The sequence below is a fragment of the Bactrocera oleae genome, chromosome 2, assembly GCF_042242935.1.
Source record: "Bactrocera oleae isolate idBacOlea1 chromosome 2, idBacOlea1, whole genome shotgun sequence".
In the NCBI taxonomy this organism is placed as follows: domain Eukaryota; kingdom Metazoa; phylum Arthropoda; class Insecta; order Diptera; family Tephritidae; genus Bactrocera; species Bactrocera oleae.
This window is the reverse complement of record NC_091536.1, coordinates 94418761-94434027: the sequence shown is the minus strand read 5'-3', so window position 1 is coordinate 94434027 and position 15267 is coordinate 94418761. Positions and strand designations below refer to the sequence as shown.

At 32.8% G+C, this 15267-nt stretch overlaps 1 protein-coding gene and 1 long non-coding RNA gene across 2 annotated transcripts in view; one reads left to right on the top strand and one right to left on the bottom strand.

Annotated features, from left to right (window-relative positions):
* The window catches only part of LOC138855861 (uncharacterized), a 129469-nt gene that overhangs the window by 50902 nt on the left and 63300 nt on the right, over positions 1-15267 (top strand). The gene's annotated exons all lie outside the window — the stretch shown is intronic.
* Dop1R2 (dopamine receptor 2) overlaps positions 10247-15267 on the bottom strand; it is a 92958-nt gene continuing 87937 nt past the window's right edge. The window contains exon 4 of the mRNA XM_036357073.2: positions 10247-14783. Coding sequence (XP_036212966.2) covers positions 14694-14783 — 90 coding nt within the window. The 3' untranslated portion in view covers positions 10247-14693. The remainder of the gene's footprint in view (positions 14784-15267) is intronic.

Genomic DNA, 15267 nt, shown 5'->3' with positions numbered 1-15267 from the left:
TTAAATTAGAGCTCACACAGAGCCATCATATTCAATACTCTAGAGCACTGGTTGACAAAATTGCATATTGAAATATTTTTGTTTTATTTTAGCAATTTTTAGTTTTAAAATTTAAAATTTTTATTATTAAATTAAAAAAAAACTATTTTATTTTTAATGGCAACTAACAACTCTTGATACAACTTTTGATATAATCGATTTAAGCTAAGAAAACACATTTCTTCAAAGCGAGATATTTGAGCTGTGCATATATACAAGTATGTATGTACACATATGTACATATGCTGACCCCTATATCAATATTTTGTCAGTTACGACGTGATCAATTCGACACACTATAACAATTTGAATTAGTACCAGAGGACTTGTAAAGAAAGCACCCCAAAAGAAAACGATAAAAAATAAATTCAAGCGTTTTTGCTTCGTTCATATTGCGAGGAGTATAAACAAGTTGAAGTAGTAAAGAACTCGAACAACTTGCGCGGAATTGCTTGTACACTACGAATAGCTGACGATATTAATGTGAATAAAAAGTGCAACTACATGCTCCTATGAGTAAATTTCGCATTTGTTAAGTTAACGAGGTTGGCAAGTTTTATGCGCGCGCTAAGTGCCGTTGATTGAGGCAAGCGCGGAGACGGGGCGTGTGGCATGCAGCACCAATGCCAAGTCGCTGAACTTCTCCACTTTTAATGCGACATTACATATAAGCTCTATATGCGAGTGGTGGCTAGTTAACCCGCTAGCGCCAGCAACGACACTTCACGGCACATAACATTTGAAATCTCAAAGACAAAAGAGAAAGGAAATAAAAATAAAAAATACATATTATATGTATGTGGAAAATATTTAGTTCTTTGATGGGAACTACCACAATTGCTTATCTTTTATAGTCACTTTTATTCGTGCGCTGCGAATTGTAGCGCGAATTACTGTAACTCCAACGCCAACAACAACAATGACTAACTGCAATCGCAGCAAGTGCACAAAAGTAGCTAAAATGACGACAAACTAGTAAATGCGCTGCAAGTGCAACAAAGCGCAAAAAAGCTGCCAGCGACCAGCGACAAGCGTGAAGTGGATTGCGGATAACGAAAGGTGCAGGGCGACGAACGGGAGGCGAAGCAGCAGGCGACATTGTAATGATGTAAGAAGCTTCGTTGCAGACTTTGGCTGACTGGTTGACTTACGATGGCTAGCCTGGAGTTAAAAATTAATTGCAAATTGTTGTGATACTCGAAAATAAACCAGAGAAAATTAGCAAGAGCAAAATAAGAAACAACAGTAACAACAAGATGCATATAGTTACATAAATATTGAGCGCGAACCTGTTTTAAGCAAACACAGACAGCTTTAAGGGATCTATGGGTGTGTGTAACAACTGCCATAAAGCACAGCACTCACGCCTTGCCACCGCAGTGTTGAAAAAGCAGCGACAATGCTTTAAGCAGCGATCTTGCACAGCTCAGCGGTTGATGGCTATTGTGTCATCGTGATGCGTTTAACGAACCTGAAATAATGTGACTTTTCTCATTGCTCAAGAAATTGCGTTTGGAAGGAGTGTGTGATGCGAAGATTTTCTCTCAGAAGGTATACTTGTTTTCTTATACTCTCACAACGTGTTGTTGATGGTATAACAGCTTTCTTCACCTAATGATTGTTTGTAACACCGTGAAATAATCGATACAAATATAGAGTTAACTGTTCGCTTCGTTCAGCGATAAGCTATTTCAATATAAGCATTTCTTAAAGTCTATTATACACTCAAAATCAAACATGACCCGGAAGCTTCTTATAAAATAATCGCGCAAACGGAAAGGCCTGTCTGGCGATTTTTACCATAAAAAAAAATTAACATGTGCTTGAAATTTGGTGTTTCTAATGCAATAATAGCTACGGAATCGTTGAAAATGTTGCAGAAGTGTTTTCGGGAGTTCACTTTATCACGAACACAAATATTTGAGTAGCAAAAATCATTCAGTGAATATCGTAAAGTCATCGAAAACTTGCCACATGCGAGCCGTTCATGCACCTCTGAAGATAAAATCAAACAAGTGAAAGAAACTTCAAGTACTGAAAATCGTCGTGTTGACATCAGAAAAATAGTAGAGAATCTTAACGTCTTTTATAAATTAATCAACACATTTAGGTTAATGTTTTGGGTATGAAAGGTGTCAATGCTACACACATACCAAACGACCTGAATCTTTTGCAAAAACGACGTCCAGTAGAGGTCACAAAAGAGTTACTTGACAACGTAGCGTTCATCAAAAGCAGTTCTTCCGGTGATGAGGCTGGTATTTATGAATATGACACTGAAGCTGTCCATCAATCGAGCGTTATCTTCCGAATGTCGCTATAAAAATGAGTTGACCCGAAAGACTAAAAATTCGCTAAAGGCACTAAAAGTCATCCCAGCCGAGGTCTATAACTAATGTATGAAAATTTAGATAAAATGTTGGCATGCTCGTATTTGTTCAGCTGCCTATTTTGGCGGCGATAATAAAGACTTGTATTAAATAAGTCAAAATGTAGTTTTTTTTGTCAGTACGGGTCAAATGTGAGCAGCTGGTATAATGCCATTTTGAATAACATTAGCAATAAAAATACCCCAAAATAGTACAGCAAACCTTCCTGGCTAAAAGGCTAGAATTGGAAATAGAAAACATGCAACCAAAAAAGGGATGGCTGTCCTTGGCCGAATAAATATTCAACTCGCTCCAGCGACATAGACCCGCCCTTAAACGAATGAGATTAAAATTGGTCATACCATATACTGAATATAAGAGTATCTATACTAACTGGTTGAGATTATATTAAATAAATCATTCTGTCTATATCACTCACGTTAATAAAAATAGGTAAGAAAGATAAGAAATATATGAAAAGTTTTAGTACTAAAAATATATAAATTAGGTCTATATTTAACTCTAGCTTTTATTACCGAATATAATGTTTTCATAATAAATTATACGAATATTTGCTTAAAACTATGTTATATCGTCATTTTACATAAATGAAATACCTATAAAAATGTCAATATATAAAATTCGAAGATATTATTATTTTAAGAATTTTTCAGGTCTGTTTAACTACAAATTTTGTATTAATGACTTAAATATAATATAAATTCAACCAACATTTGTATCATTGAAAATTCTTAAAACTTCTCTAAATTTCTACATTATTATTATGTTTGTATTTAATTCTGTTCTCTCTAGAAACATTAAATTACCGAGATAACTGATAGTGAGAGTAGTTCGACCAAAATTATTCCGTTTAAGGGTATACGGTTAACTCTCTGTCTTCGTGTATCGACATTAAGAACTGCGACTTAAATTCGACCTTCTGCTTATTCGCGCAAAACAATACGATTATTGCTGTTGCTGTTGAACTGAACTGCGCAAACAACTTTTGCAAATGTTTTTACAGTTGTAAATAAATTTTGACGACAACAATTTCAACTAGCAAACTTAGTTTTCCATTTTGCTCGCACAACTTATCCCTTTCATTTTTCCCCTACTTTGCCATATTGTTGCTTTTATTTTATTGTGTTTTTTTTAGTGCCTGAAACTTGTGTAGTATATAATTTAATACGTATACTTTTGTTTTACTATATTCTCAATGCTTTCGCATAGGCAGACAAAGTTTCTCCGGACTGTTTAGCAGAATTGCATAAAATATAAATTAAGTAGGTAAAGAATGTATTTCGCAATTGTTTCTCGACTACTCGTAGAAAATTCTAGGAAGTATGGAAACTTGGAAAAATACTGTTACTAAAAATTGCTTGTTAGGGTAACATAGGTACGAGATACTTAAATGATTCAATTGGGTATAATATGAGAACACATTTTAATTAGGCAATTAATATTTCTTATGTATAGGTATATGTTCATATATTTTGCTAATTGACTAACGTGAAGACTGAAATATGCATCACTGTCACTAAATAAGTTAATTATACTATGGGCAGGGTATATTTAGTATGCCACGAAGTTCGTAGCACCCAGAAGGAAACGCCCGAGACCCTATAAAATATACAAGTATATACAAAAGATCTGCATGACGAGCTGAGTCAATTTAGTCATGTTCGTCTGTCTGTATATACGCAAACTAGTACCTCAGTCTTTGAAGCATCGTTCTGAAATTTTGCACACGTCCTTTTCTTTCCAAACCGATGCTTATTTGTCGGCTGCCGAGCACGGACCACTAATGCATATAGCCGCCATACAAACTGAACGATCGGAATCGAGTGCTTGTATGAAAACTTTTTCATTTAACGAGAAATCTTCACGAAATTTTGCATATATTATTAATTAAGGGAATGGTTAAATCTTCGCAGAAATTGCTTAGATCGGACAACCGAAGTTAACATCTTTTCTTGATTTTTTTAAGACATAATTCATAAAACATTCAGGTAGTCCGTTAATTTAGTCAATCCACAATTTTTTCTTATTCGCATGTGTGTATCCCATTATTAATTGCTACTGATGGCTAATAAGTAATTGATTATATGGCCTACTTTGCTTCTTATAATATAATTTGATTTATGACATAATACGCTGTTCAGATAGTCACTTATTTGAGTAAATAAGATATTTCATCTTATACGTATACAATTTGCAAATTTATACAATTATGTAAGTTGCTGTGTGTTAATTACTGACGGTTAATACCATAATTTGATTAGGTGTCACAATTTGCTTTTCAAATATCTCCCTAATTTAGTAAATTTACAATTCTTTTCTATACATATTGGATTAGACAATTTGGTAATTAAGTCACTATTTGAATCATTTATAATAACGGCCAATAAATTAATTTAATTAAATCGGGTAATACTTTTGATTAGTGCATTAATCTTGTCAATTCGAAAATCTTTAAAATTTTGCTACTAGGCTAAATCAAAGTACTGGGAAAAACTAGTATGGCAGAAAGATACTAATTTAATATTTTTATTATATTCTGAATTCAGGCAATTAACAATACTTTCCTATACATAATTAAGTTGACATTTTGCTAATTGACTTATTTGAGTTGCGTGAATAATAATAATATATTTTTTTCATCGTATAAAATACCAGCAAGAGTGCGTGGAAGGCTTATGTCTAATTTCCCTTAGATACTATCAGGAGAGAAAATTAAATGCTTTTGAAATGATTACTTTATAAATGCATGTTGGTACAGTCCTTACCTCGTTACTTAGCATATCCTAATCTCAATAGATTTCACCGTTACCACAAAATACGTCCTTCAGCTATTTATTTAAAAAAATATTTGTGTAATTTATCGTTTAACCTTTTATCTTAAAACCATTAAATCTGCGTCTAAATAATTTGTACTTTCACACGTACCAATGCAATTAAATTTCCAATGCCATCCTCAGCCAGCTAAGCCGCCTTTATATATGGTCAACTGTTGGGACTTTACCTGCGGCATTCAAAGCATTAAGCGCTCTTACAAACTTTTACGCTTATTTTTGGCATGACTTATTCTTCCTCAGAAAATAGAGGTAACAAATAGTAAAGAATGAAAAAGGTCTCATGTGCCAGCAGCTGAGACAAAAGCAATTAAGGTCTCACTAATTACCAGCTGAATTAGTTGAGGTTAAGCAGTAAATTAGCGTCGCATAAAATCTTTGCTTATAAGTACTATGGCGCGTTCGTTTGCCAATAAATTTTTGAAAATACTAATTTGCTTAAATGATATTTGCCTCGATAACTGAATATTCCCAGACAAATATTTTGGTGTGGAACTTCGCAGAAATTGGCATGCAGATATGACGATACGTTGTTGAAAATATCTGTTTGAAATTGCGATTAGAGCTCGCAAATATTTAAAAATTAAAAATCTTTAATTATCATGTATTTCTGTTGTTTTAAGTTGAAGTGAAGTTCTTATCTCTCCTTTTCAATAATCCAAAGAAACTAATATTAATGAAATATATTGTTTGGAGAATGCTTTATATCGCCATATCAACAACAACGGCCTTAAGTGTTTGCAATAGCCCGCATACAATAAATATTGGGGGACATATAACGCGCAAGACTCCTTCAATTTAAAAACTACTGGCACGCTTTTCAATTATCTGCCGTTGTAATTTGGTCTATCGGCAGTGACAGAACACTATATAGTTAACTGTCATATCAACATTCATATGGGTAGTAACGCTGAAGGTCATCTTATGGAACTCAAAAATTAAGAAGAGTTTTTTGGATCCTTGATGTGATCGGCTTTGTTAAACAGACTTAAAAATCAAAAAATCCATTTATTACACAAGCGATTTTTGAACAATCGTTTTGGACAGACATTCTTTTGTCATTTAAAAATAAGCAGTTCGTTGATATCCGCATATGGGAAATCTCAGACGAGGTCAACTGTTATATACATATGTACATAAAATACAAGACAAGCTCTTACTAATGACTAACAAGTCAGCCTTAATTATAATTAAAATTATAGTATTAGGTAACACCCTCAATTAAAAGGCATTATTGAACAGAAGGCTGAGACAGTATAAATACTTATAAAAGAAATATTCGTGGAAATTATTTTAAAAGATTAAACCGAAAATTTTAAAACTGGAAGTTTTAAATTCTTATATAACTATTATAAATTTTCTTATACAAGGTATATGGGGGTTACCATTTTGGTATTACGACATATCACTAGCAGAAATAAAGGCTCCCTGAATTTTACATTAAGAAACCTCACAGATTGACCAATATATACGGATATTTGAAAATTCGTTTATTAGCTATGTGGGGACAAGGGGAAGTATTTCCCTGATATCATCGATTTTAGGCACGAAGATACACTGTTATTAGAAAGAGATTTTTTCTGAATTCCTTATCATCATTTTTTCTGAATTCCGAAATCAACCGTATGCACTGAGGTTTACATATTTGGTGTCTGGGTCCTTGATGAGTTATAGTCTGATTTCGACAATTTTTGGATGTGAGATGAAATAGCTTGAGGACACTATTTGTGCAACGTGTTACACTGATAACTTCATTGATCTTTGATTTGTACACTGTAAAATTAAAGAATCAGATAAAATTTAAAAGTTTGTTACATGGGAAGTAGGTGTGATTGTCATCCGATTTGCATTTTCACAGTGTATGAAAGGAATGTTTGAATAACCTCACACACCAATTTGGTTGAAATTGGTCAAGTAGTTACAGAGTTATAGGCAGTGCCACGTCCACGATCCAATTTTTACACCGGCTCCATTGTTTAAAGCTCTTTCATACCATGTTGGTTGTGAAATATAATATTTATGGCACATTTATTCAATGAGTTATCGCAAAAACCACTAAAAGTTTTTATTGTATAATAATCGTATTGTATAATAATCGTTATATGAAGAGTGGGTGTGTTTCTCATCTGATTTCACTCATTTTTACAGTGTACTAAAGGTGTACTGCGACATATGACATGCATCCAGAAAACCTTAGCAGTTATAGAGAAAATTTCACTTTAAACATGTTGAAACTTTACCACAGCGCATATGAGTTTATATAGTTTGCTTTGCTCTAACTTACCCTCGTTAAACTACCTGCTTATATGTACATACATATATGTCCAAATGAAAGACCATTTGTGTTTTTTTTACAAATATAAATTCAGTTTATTTGCACTGGAGAGAGTATTTGTTTTTTCATTAACGCAGTTGAGTCAGTTAGTCAGTGAGTCTATAAGATTACAGTGTTTGTTTTTGTTGCTTTCACCAATTTCACAATTTCACATTTGACTTTATTTACACTTAAGGAGCAAGTGTGGTCATATATTTTTATTACATAAATACATACATACATTTGGTATAGTGTTTTTTTTTTTTGTTATCATGATGCACTTAGTAAGTTCACAAGTACAGTTACATCTATACTTATACACTTAAGTAGTTGCTTATGAGGATGCTTAAATACTTAAGCATGAGCTTAGTAGACTAGAATTGTATTGATATATAGCTGAACTTGCTACACATTTATGCGGGTCTTTATATACATTTTATTTTATTTATATGTGTCGGTACATAAGTATGTACCGACTTTGTAGGTGTGTACATACAAATACATATAATTGATAAAGTAGCGCATCTCAAGCACAGCAGAAAGAGAAATAAGCGCATAGTGTAGCCCAAGCAGCAGTTAAAATGAGTCTCTAAGTGAGTATTATTTGCATGTATGTGTGTGTGGTGGTCTGTGGCTTATTAAGGCAGGCAAAGACTTATGTCTATTAATATGCATGTGTACATGGGAGTAAATGTCCCGGCTTCTATGCTTGCTTTGCTCCTCACAGCTTGCGCGCCTGTTCGTATACTACACTTTGCATATTTCCTGCTGTGACGACGCCTTAACTTAGATTTATTAGACTTTACACGCTTAAAGTTGCTGAGTATTAATGCCAACAACAGTGCAAGCGCCAACACACACATACATTATTGCGTTTGATAACTGTACATGGGCGTATTTGGCGTGCAAGTGTGTGTTTGCGCAAATCTGTTTTGGACATGTCCTTACTCGACTCGTAATTTTCACTGATTCTTAAGCGCACACATATGTACATATTTTTTTTCTGCCTCTGTAGTTAAATTTCAACTTTTTTCATGTGTATACTTGTAGATGTCACTTTCAGCTGTTTGTCTGTGTGTTGGTAAATTTCTTATTTACTCTTGTCTACTTAGTGTCTACATTGTGTGCTTGCTGAGTTGCTAATATCTAGATGTGTGTGGCTATTTATATTTGCATTTTGTTATATTTCATAGCCTTTCTGTACATTTTGATTTATGTGTATGTGTGAGTTTTAGCGTTACTATGTCTTAGCAATTAAGGGCATAACTTCTTCCCCTTTCTAACGATAATTTATTAGCTAAATGTCTATACATATGCAACATTTTATGTGACTTCTTCGAAATGCTTTGCTGCTTATGTTATTATTTGGTTTTTATATTTATTATATTCACAGTTAGAAGTATTTAACAGTGTTATATATTTATTTACTAACGGACTTATTTCTGATTACATTAATTTAATTAGAAAAATATTTAAATTTATTTATATTTATGCAATAAGTTTGATTCCGGTAAGGAAAAGTCGTTTTAAGTATATTTTTGATACTGGAGCCAACTTGCCTCGCTGGAGCCAAACTGTGCATTGAGTTTATTTGTTAAATGTGCCAAAGCGTTGTTCCAATGAGCCGCTGGAAGTACGCTTTAGTTCAAATTATTATCAAATATATAATTATATTGAATTCATTTTTTTGTTATTGAATTTTAAAATTTTTTAATTTTAATTATTAAAATATTTTAATTCTTAAATTATTGCAAATATTTTTGTTTTATTTATTTAACAAAGAAAAAAAATATTTTAAAATAAATTGTTTTAATTCTCTAATATTAAATTAATTTAAAATAATTATAATTTTTTATGTAGAACTGTTAAATAAAAGTTATAAATAAATAAGCAAAAATTCATATCTCTTAATTCAAGAAAATTAAAAAACAGATGAAATTTTATATATTATTATTTTTATTATAAAGATTCCTTTTTTATTTTTTTGTATTAAATTGAAGTACATATTTTAGTTTTGGGTTTTAAAAAATAATTAAGGAAAAAGTTTATTTTAATTATTTTTAGAAAAATACTGTAAAAAAGTTACTATTAATTAAAATAAACTGCAATTAAAAAAATTCTACCTATTAAATTTTATAAAAAAATATTATAAAAATCGTGATTTATAATTTTTTGTTACAAATTTTGGTTAGTAAGAAATTAAATACATTTAATTATATTAGCACTTTCGCATAAAAAAAAATTAAGTTTTGATTGTATATATATTTTTTTTTGTATTAAATTAGAAATTAGGTATAAAATTATAATAATTTTTTTTTTGTTTTAATTGTTTAATAAAATAAAATAAAATTTTAATTTATTAAGTTGGTTATATTTTTTGTGAATTTAATTGAACAAAAATCGCAGCTTAAATTTTTTTTTATATTTTTGTTAAAAAAAAATTCAGCAAATTTTTCATATTATCTAAGTAAGCTTTGTATTTAGTTATAAGTGAATTTTTGAATTTTTTCATTTTAAATGAGTTAAATACATAAATTAATTACATATTTAAATCAATTTAGTTATAATTATTTAATAAAGTAATAAAAAAATAATAATTTAATAACTTTTCTTATATTTTCTATAAAATTAACAAAACTATAATTTATAAGCTTTTTTTTTAAATTGTGGTTAATAAAAAGATAAATACATTAATTGTATTAATAATTTTGTATAATAAAAACTAGAGTAGAATAAATTAAACAAAAATTTGTAAAATTTGGAATTAAAAAAGAAAAAACAAAAAACTTATAAAAATTTTAATTTAAATTTAGAAAAATTAACTACGTTTCGAATACAATTTTGATTTTGTCATGCATATTGTTAACCAAACAATTTCCATCGTATATATAATTTATTTGCTACATTACAAATTGACAGCAGAAATACCGTATAATTTATTTTCTTACTTAAATTTATATCTTACTTAAGCGCATTTCTTTCCATTTTTCCGCTTGTCACACTTAAACTAACCGCAATTAATCGTATTTAATGCAGCGCATTAAGTGAAATCGCATTATTGTGGCCTAAATTGAATTAGTACACATGTATATCTCTATGTACTAAAGCAACTTAATTAAATGCGCACACACGCACATGCAAACGTATTTGTATATTCTTCTTTACACAAATATTTTATCTATAGATACATATGTACATGCTTATATATAAGTGTTTGCATACATAGAAATGAAATTTTAAAACAAATAATTCTCTATAGCGCAATTTACTTGTAATTAGAGTTGAATTAATTTTTAACCCGTTATTTATGCTACAAGTACACTACAACAGCAAGGAATTGCTTTACTCTATTACACATTTGTACATTGTATATATATATATATTTATATATATAGTGTATATTATGTATGTATGTATACAGTAACGTTATATATAGTAGTTTAGTAGATGTTATTGTTGTTGTTGCTTTCGTAAATATTTAAATACAATACAAAAGTTGAGTTATTTAATAGTTTGTACGACTTAATTGAAACTAATTGCCCACACATGTTACGTATACGCCACCGGGCCATGTATGCAAATCTACCATATAAGTAATTGCATATACTATGTATGCATATGTGTGTGATTACACAGCATAAAATAAACATTACCACACAAATGTATGCAGCTATGAAAGGGTTGGTGTTGCTGTTAGCGCAAATGTTTGTACATTTTGATTTTGTTGTATCTGTGTGTGTGTGTTTGTGTTGGTGTGCGTATGCGTAGCAATTTGTAGTTGTGTGTTCTGCTTGCGGTATAGCTGTGTGGTTGCCTACACATTTTTAGTGGTGTCATAAATGTTTGATTCATTGCCCCCAAATGTCGGAACATGACTAAAATAACAGTTGCTAATTTCTGGCTGGATCATTCTATCAGTAATAAAATGTTTGTTGTACAACAAGAACAACAGATTGCGTGTGTATTAGCTTATCGAGGAGTGTAATTAATATGTATGGCCATTTTATAATAATAATTTGTGTAGAGCGAGTTTTATTGAAGATATATATGAAGTGTTATATATTTCGGAGTTTCGAGTTTTCCATGTGGTATTTGTAAATAAAATAGCATATTTGAGGTTATTTTCCGAGGTGCTGAGTTTGAGTACACATTGTAGAAATTTCGCAAAAATTTAAGAAAAGATCATTAATGCCAGGCACAATTTAAACTAAAAAGTGAACCCAATTTCGCGCAAGCTGCATATTAAAACGAAAGCTTAGGTGAAAGCTTCTAAGGCGAATAAGCCGAATGAAAAAAGCAAACTATTCGATTTGCTTCAATGTATAATAATTTTCTTTTCTTTCAAATTTCCGTGATAATATTTTTGCAGCAGTGTGTGAATATTTCATTAAAATGAATTATTGAAAAGCAATCAAATTACAATATGTCAAAGTAATTACGTTATAATAGTAATTGCAGTACAAGCTGACAGTTCTGACAAGCGAATCAATTAATTTAATAATATTTTGACATTTATTTGAGTACAAACCACAAATGCTTTGAGGCGGAAAATTACCTACACGCTTTCAAAATTTAAAAAATGTATGTACATATACCATAAGTATTTATTTGTTATATACTTGACAGCATTAATTAATGGTTTTTGTCGAAATTCGGTTTCTAAATTATCGTCACTTTTTGTTGATTACGGAAAATCATATGTTTCATATGCCATATATAATTGTATGTATATTATTATATATAAATGGAGTTTAAAGGGCTGAATTTTCCCACCCTAAAACAGTGAAATGTGTTACATCAGGTGACATTCCAAATGAATTTTTGAAAATTCGATACGTTCCTTTTTTTAGCTTGGATTAAACTTTTTATAGTTGAAGCACGATTATGTAAATTTCTCTAGAAAGGTTGTCGGACTGCAAGGACTTCGCTAAAGGTCCTGTGTACACACGACAGCTGATTTTCGGCATCTTTAGAAAGCACTTGTTACCGAAGCTCTCAGAAGGAATGTATTCTGATGCAATCGATCGCACGCTGTTGAGTTATTATTATTAAACCAATAATGTGAGAAAGTTTACTGTATCAGCACAGTTCTCAAAGAGCCTTTTGTAGGAATATCATTTTCGTTTCTAAGATTAGGTTTGAGCTTTACTTCCAAGTATTACCCTCACCCTGGTCTGATAGCTGGTCCGTCTCGTCAGATCCATCCAGACCAATCTTATAGGTAATTATTTAAAAAATTATCGCAGAAAAGAAAATGTGTAGGTGAATATCAAATAAAGTGGTTCGCTCTTTTTGGAGTTTAAGCAGATAGAATATTTTCCTTAAATTTCGGTACGCGGTCGTGAGAACTCTTTATTTTTATCAAACTGCTTAAATAAACAACTTTTCTCTGGGTTCGTGGTGGTATAACTTCATTCTTATAATTCAATGCATTGACGGAGATAATTGCTACAGTTTTAACCTCACATAACCTCAAATAATCTATGCCATTGCGAAATGGGTTTTTAATTGTCTGTTGTCGTTGATCTTGAGAGTTTTGAAATTTAGTAAATATGGTTTTGTTTCCGTCGTATAAACTTTCTAACATTCCTATTATCTACCTGTTTAAGTAAAATTGTCTAAGCAATATAGTTAAGAATAAAGTTAGATAGCAATAAATTTTATATTATACTCGTATTTATGATGTGTTTTTGTTTACTTTTGTTTTGTATTGTTTTGTAGGGTGACAGGTACATGTGCAATGGAAATGTTTGCAGTTGATGGGACGCAGTAATTGATGTCTGACACGTGTATCATATACTATATGCTTGTGAATGTCTTATTTATAATATGTTTATAACATTTAATACGCATTTAATTAACTAACCATATTAAAAATATATTGTACAACTTACAAATAGTATGAATACAGATAAATAGAGCTTAACTATAATAAGAAAGTAAAGTCCAAATATTTTTACAAAAGTAGTTTCAAAAACTCGAATTTCACTTGAATTGAGCGACGATTGATATTTATCTTAGTAATTGAGTGCGTGAGAAGTGTGCATGAACGGTGCACAGGATTGCATTTGTGGTATCTTGTGCCTCTCTCTCTGCCACTCCTTTTATATCTAATTCTCATTTACCTTTTTACATTTACCGCTCATTCACACACCTCTCATTTGCTGCTCATGCCAGCTTCCGCATCATATCACTTGGCGTTTCGTCCACAACAATCGCATCCAAGTCTTCTAAAGTAGTGAATTGACTGACCGCGCTCTGACGCGCCTCCAGCGTCGCATGCTTGCCGTGTATATGCTGAGCGTGTAAACCGGGTGTAAGCGGTGTGAGCGGCGTGAGTGGCGTGAGTGGCGTCGCCGACCAATTACCCGCCGTTTCGATGAGTGCCGGCGCTGAGACCGTTGTTGACGGCATGCGTCGCGTATTGGCAGAAACCGTTGACGTCATTGAGGTTGTCGTTGTTGCCGACGCCGTCGGGCCGCGTTGTGCATTTGCATGGAAGCGCGCCGTTGTGAGGAACGATAATTGCCTGGGCGGTGGCGGCGGTGGTATTAGCGGGGTGAGCGCAAAACTGCAGTGCTTTGCATTGCCCGGACTGATATTTGTCGTATTTGCCAGCGGTGTAGTGGCGGCACTTAACGAATGTCTGTCCGCTGGCGCTGTCCCCGCGCCCAACATTAGTGTTGTCGGCACCGATGAGATGGTTAACATTGAACCGGACAACGAAGATGGCACATTCAAAGAATCTGGCGCCACAGATGGCGAAAACGTCACAATCGCCTTGGTGATGTGTATGTTTCTGGCGTTACCATTACCGTTACCACCGTTAGCATTGCCACCGCTTAGTTCCAAATGGTCGGCGCCATAGTCTTTAGCGCCAGTGTGGCACGACCCTGGCAAACTGGTGAAATCCTGACGCAGCATTGAGCTGCGTCGCCGCTGGCGATGGTGATGCCGGTGAAAGCTTTGACAGCGCGTGCAGCTGCGTTGCAGCTGTTGTTGTTGCTGCTGTTGCAATTGGTGGTGCGCATGCGAATGCGGGTGTAGATGATGATGATGTATGGCATTGCGGCCGCAGCTGCTGCTACCGCTACAGGAGCTGCAGCTGCTGAGCTGTCGTCACATGATCGAACGATTGCCGTTGAATTGTTGCACTGAAGTGTAGCTGAATGGCGTTGAGGCAGCTACCATGGCGGCAGCAACTTTGCACTGCAGCGTGACGTGAAGGGAGAGGGAGAAGAATAGTTAAATTTAGAATTAATTATTTGTATTATAACATATGAAAACATTTGTTTTCTTTCGGGCGGGGCGAACAATACAAAAGACATGATAATGCAAATGTGTGCGTGTGTGTGTGCATGTGGCGGTGTCTATGATTTAACTACTGGGTTAATGCTATTAAGTTTAGTTATACGAGTATTGTTTGTATGTAGCGAAATTACAAGTGTGATGGTGCGTTGTGTGGTTGTGTGCAACAGTTTTATATTTAGAACAGCGAATACTTGTGTGTGTGCTTCTACTTATTGGCGTGTTTGTATATTTACAGTATTAATTATTTATTAGTAAGCATGATATGCAGCGCTTGTGGTTTTCACGTGTGGTTTGTTCGTACATATAGATCTCCTTAGAGTGCCGATTGGGTGTACATATGTGTGTAAATATAGAATATGTTTTTAGAACTGGTGTTATTAGT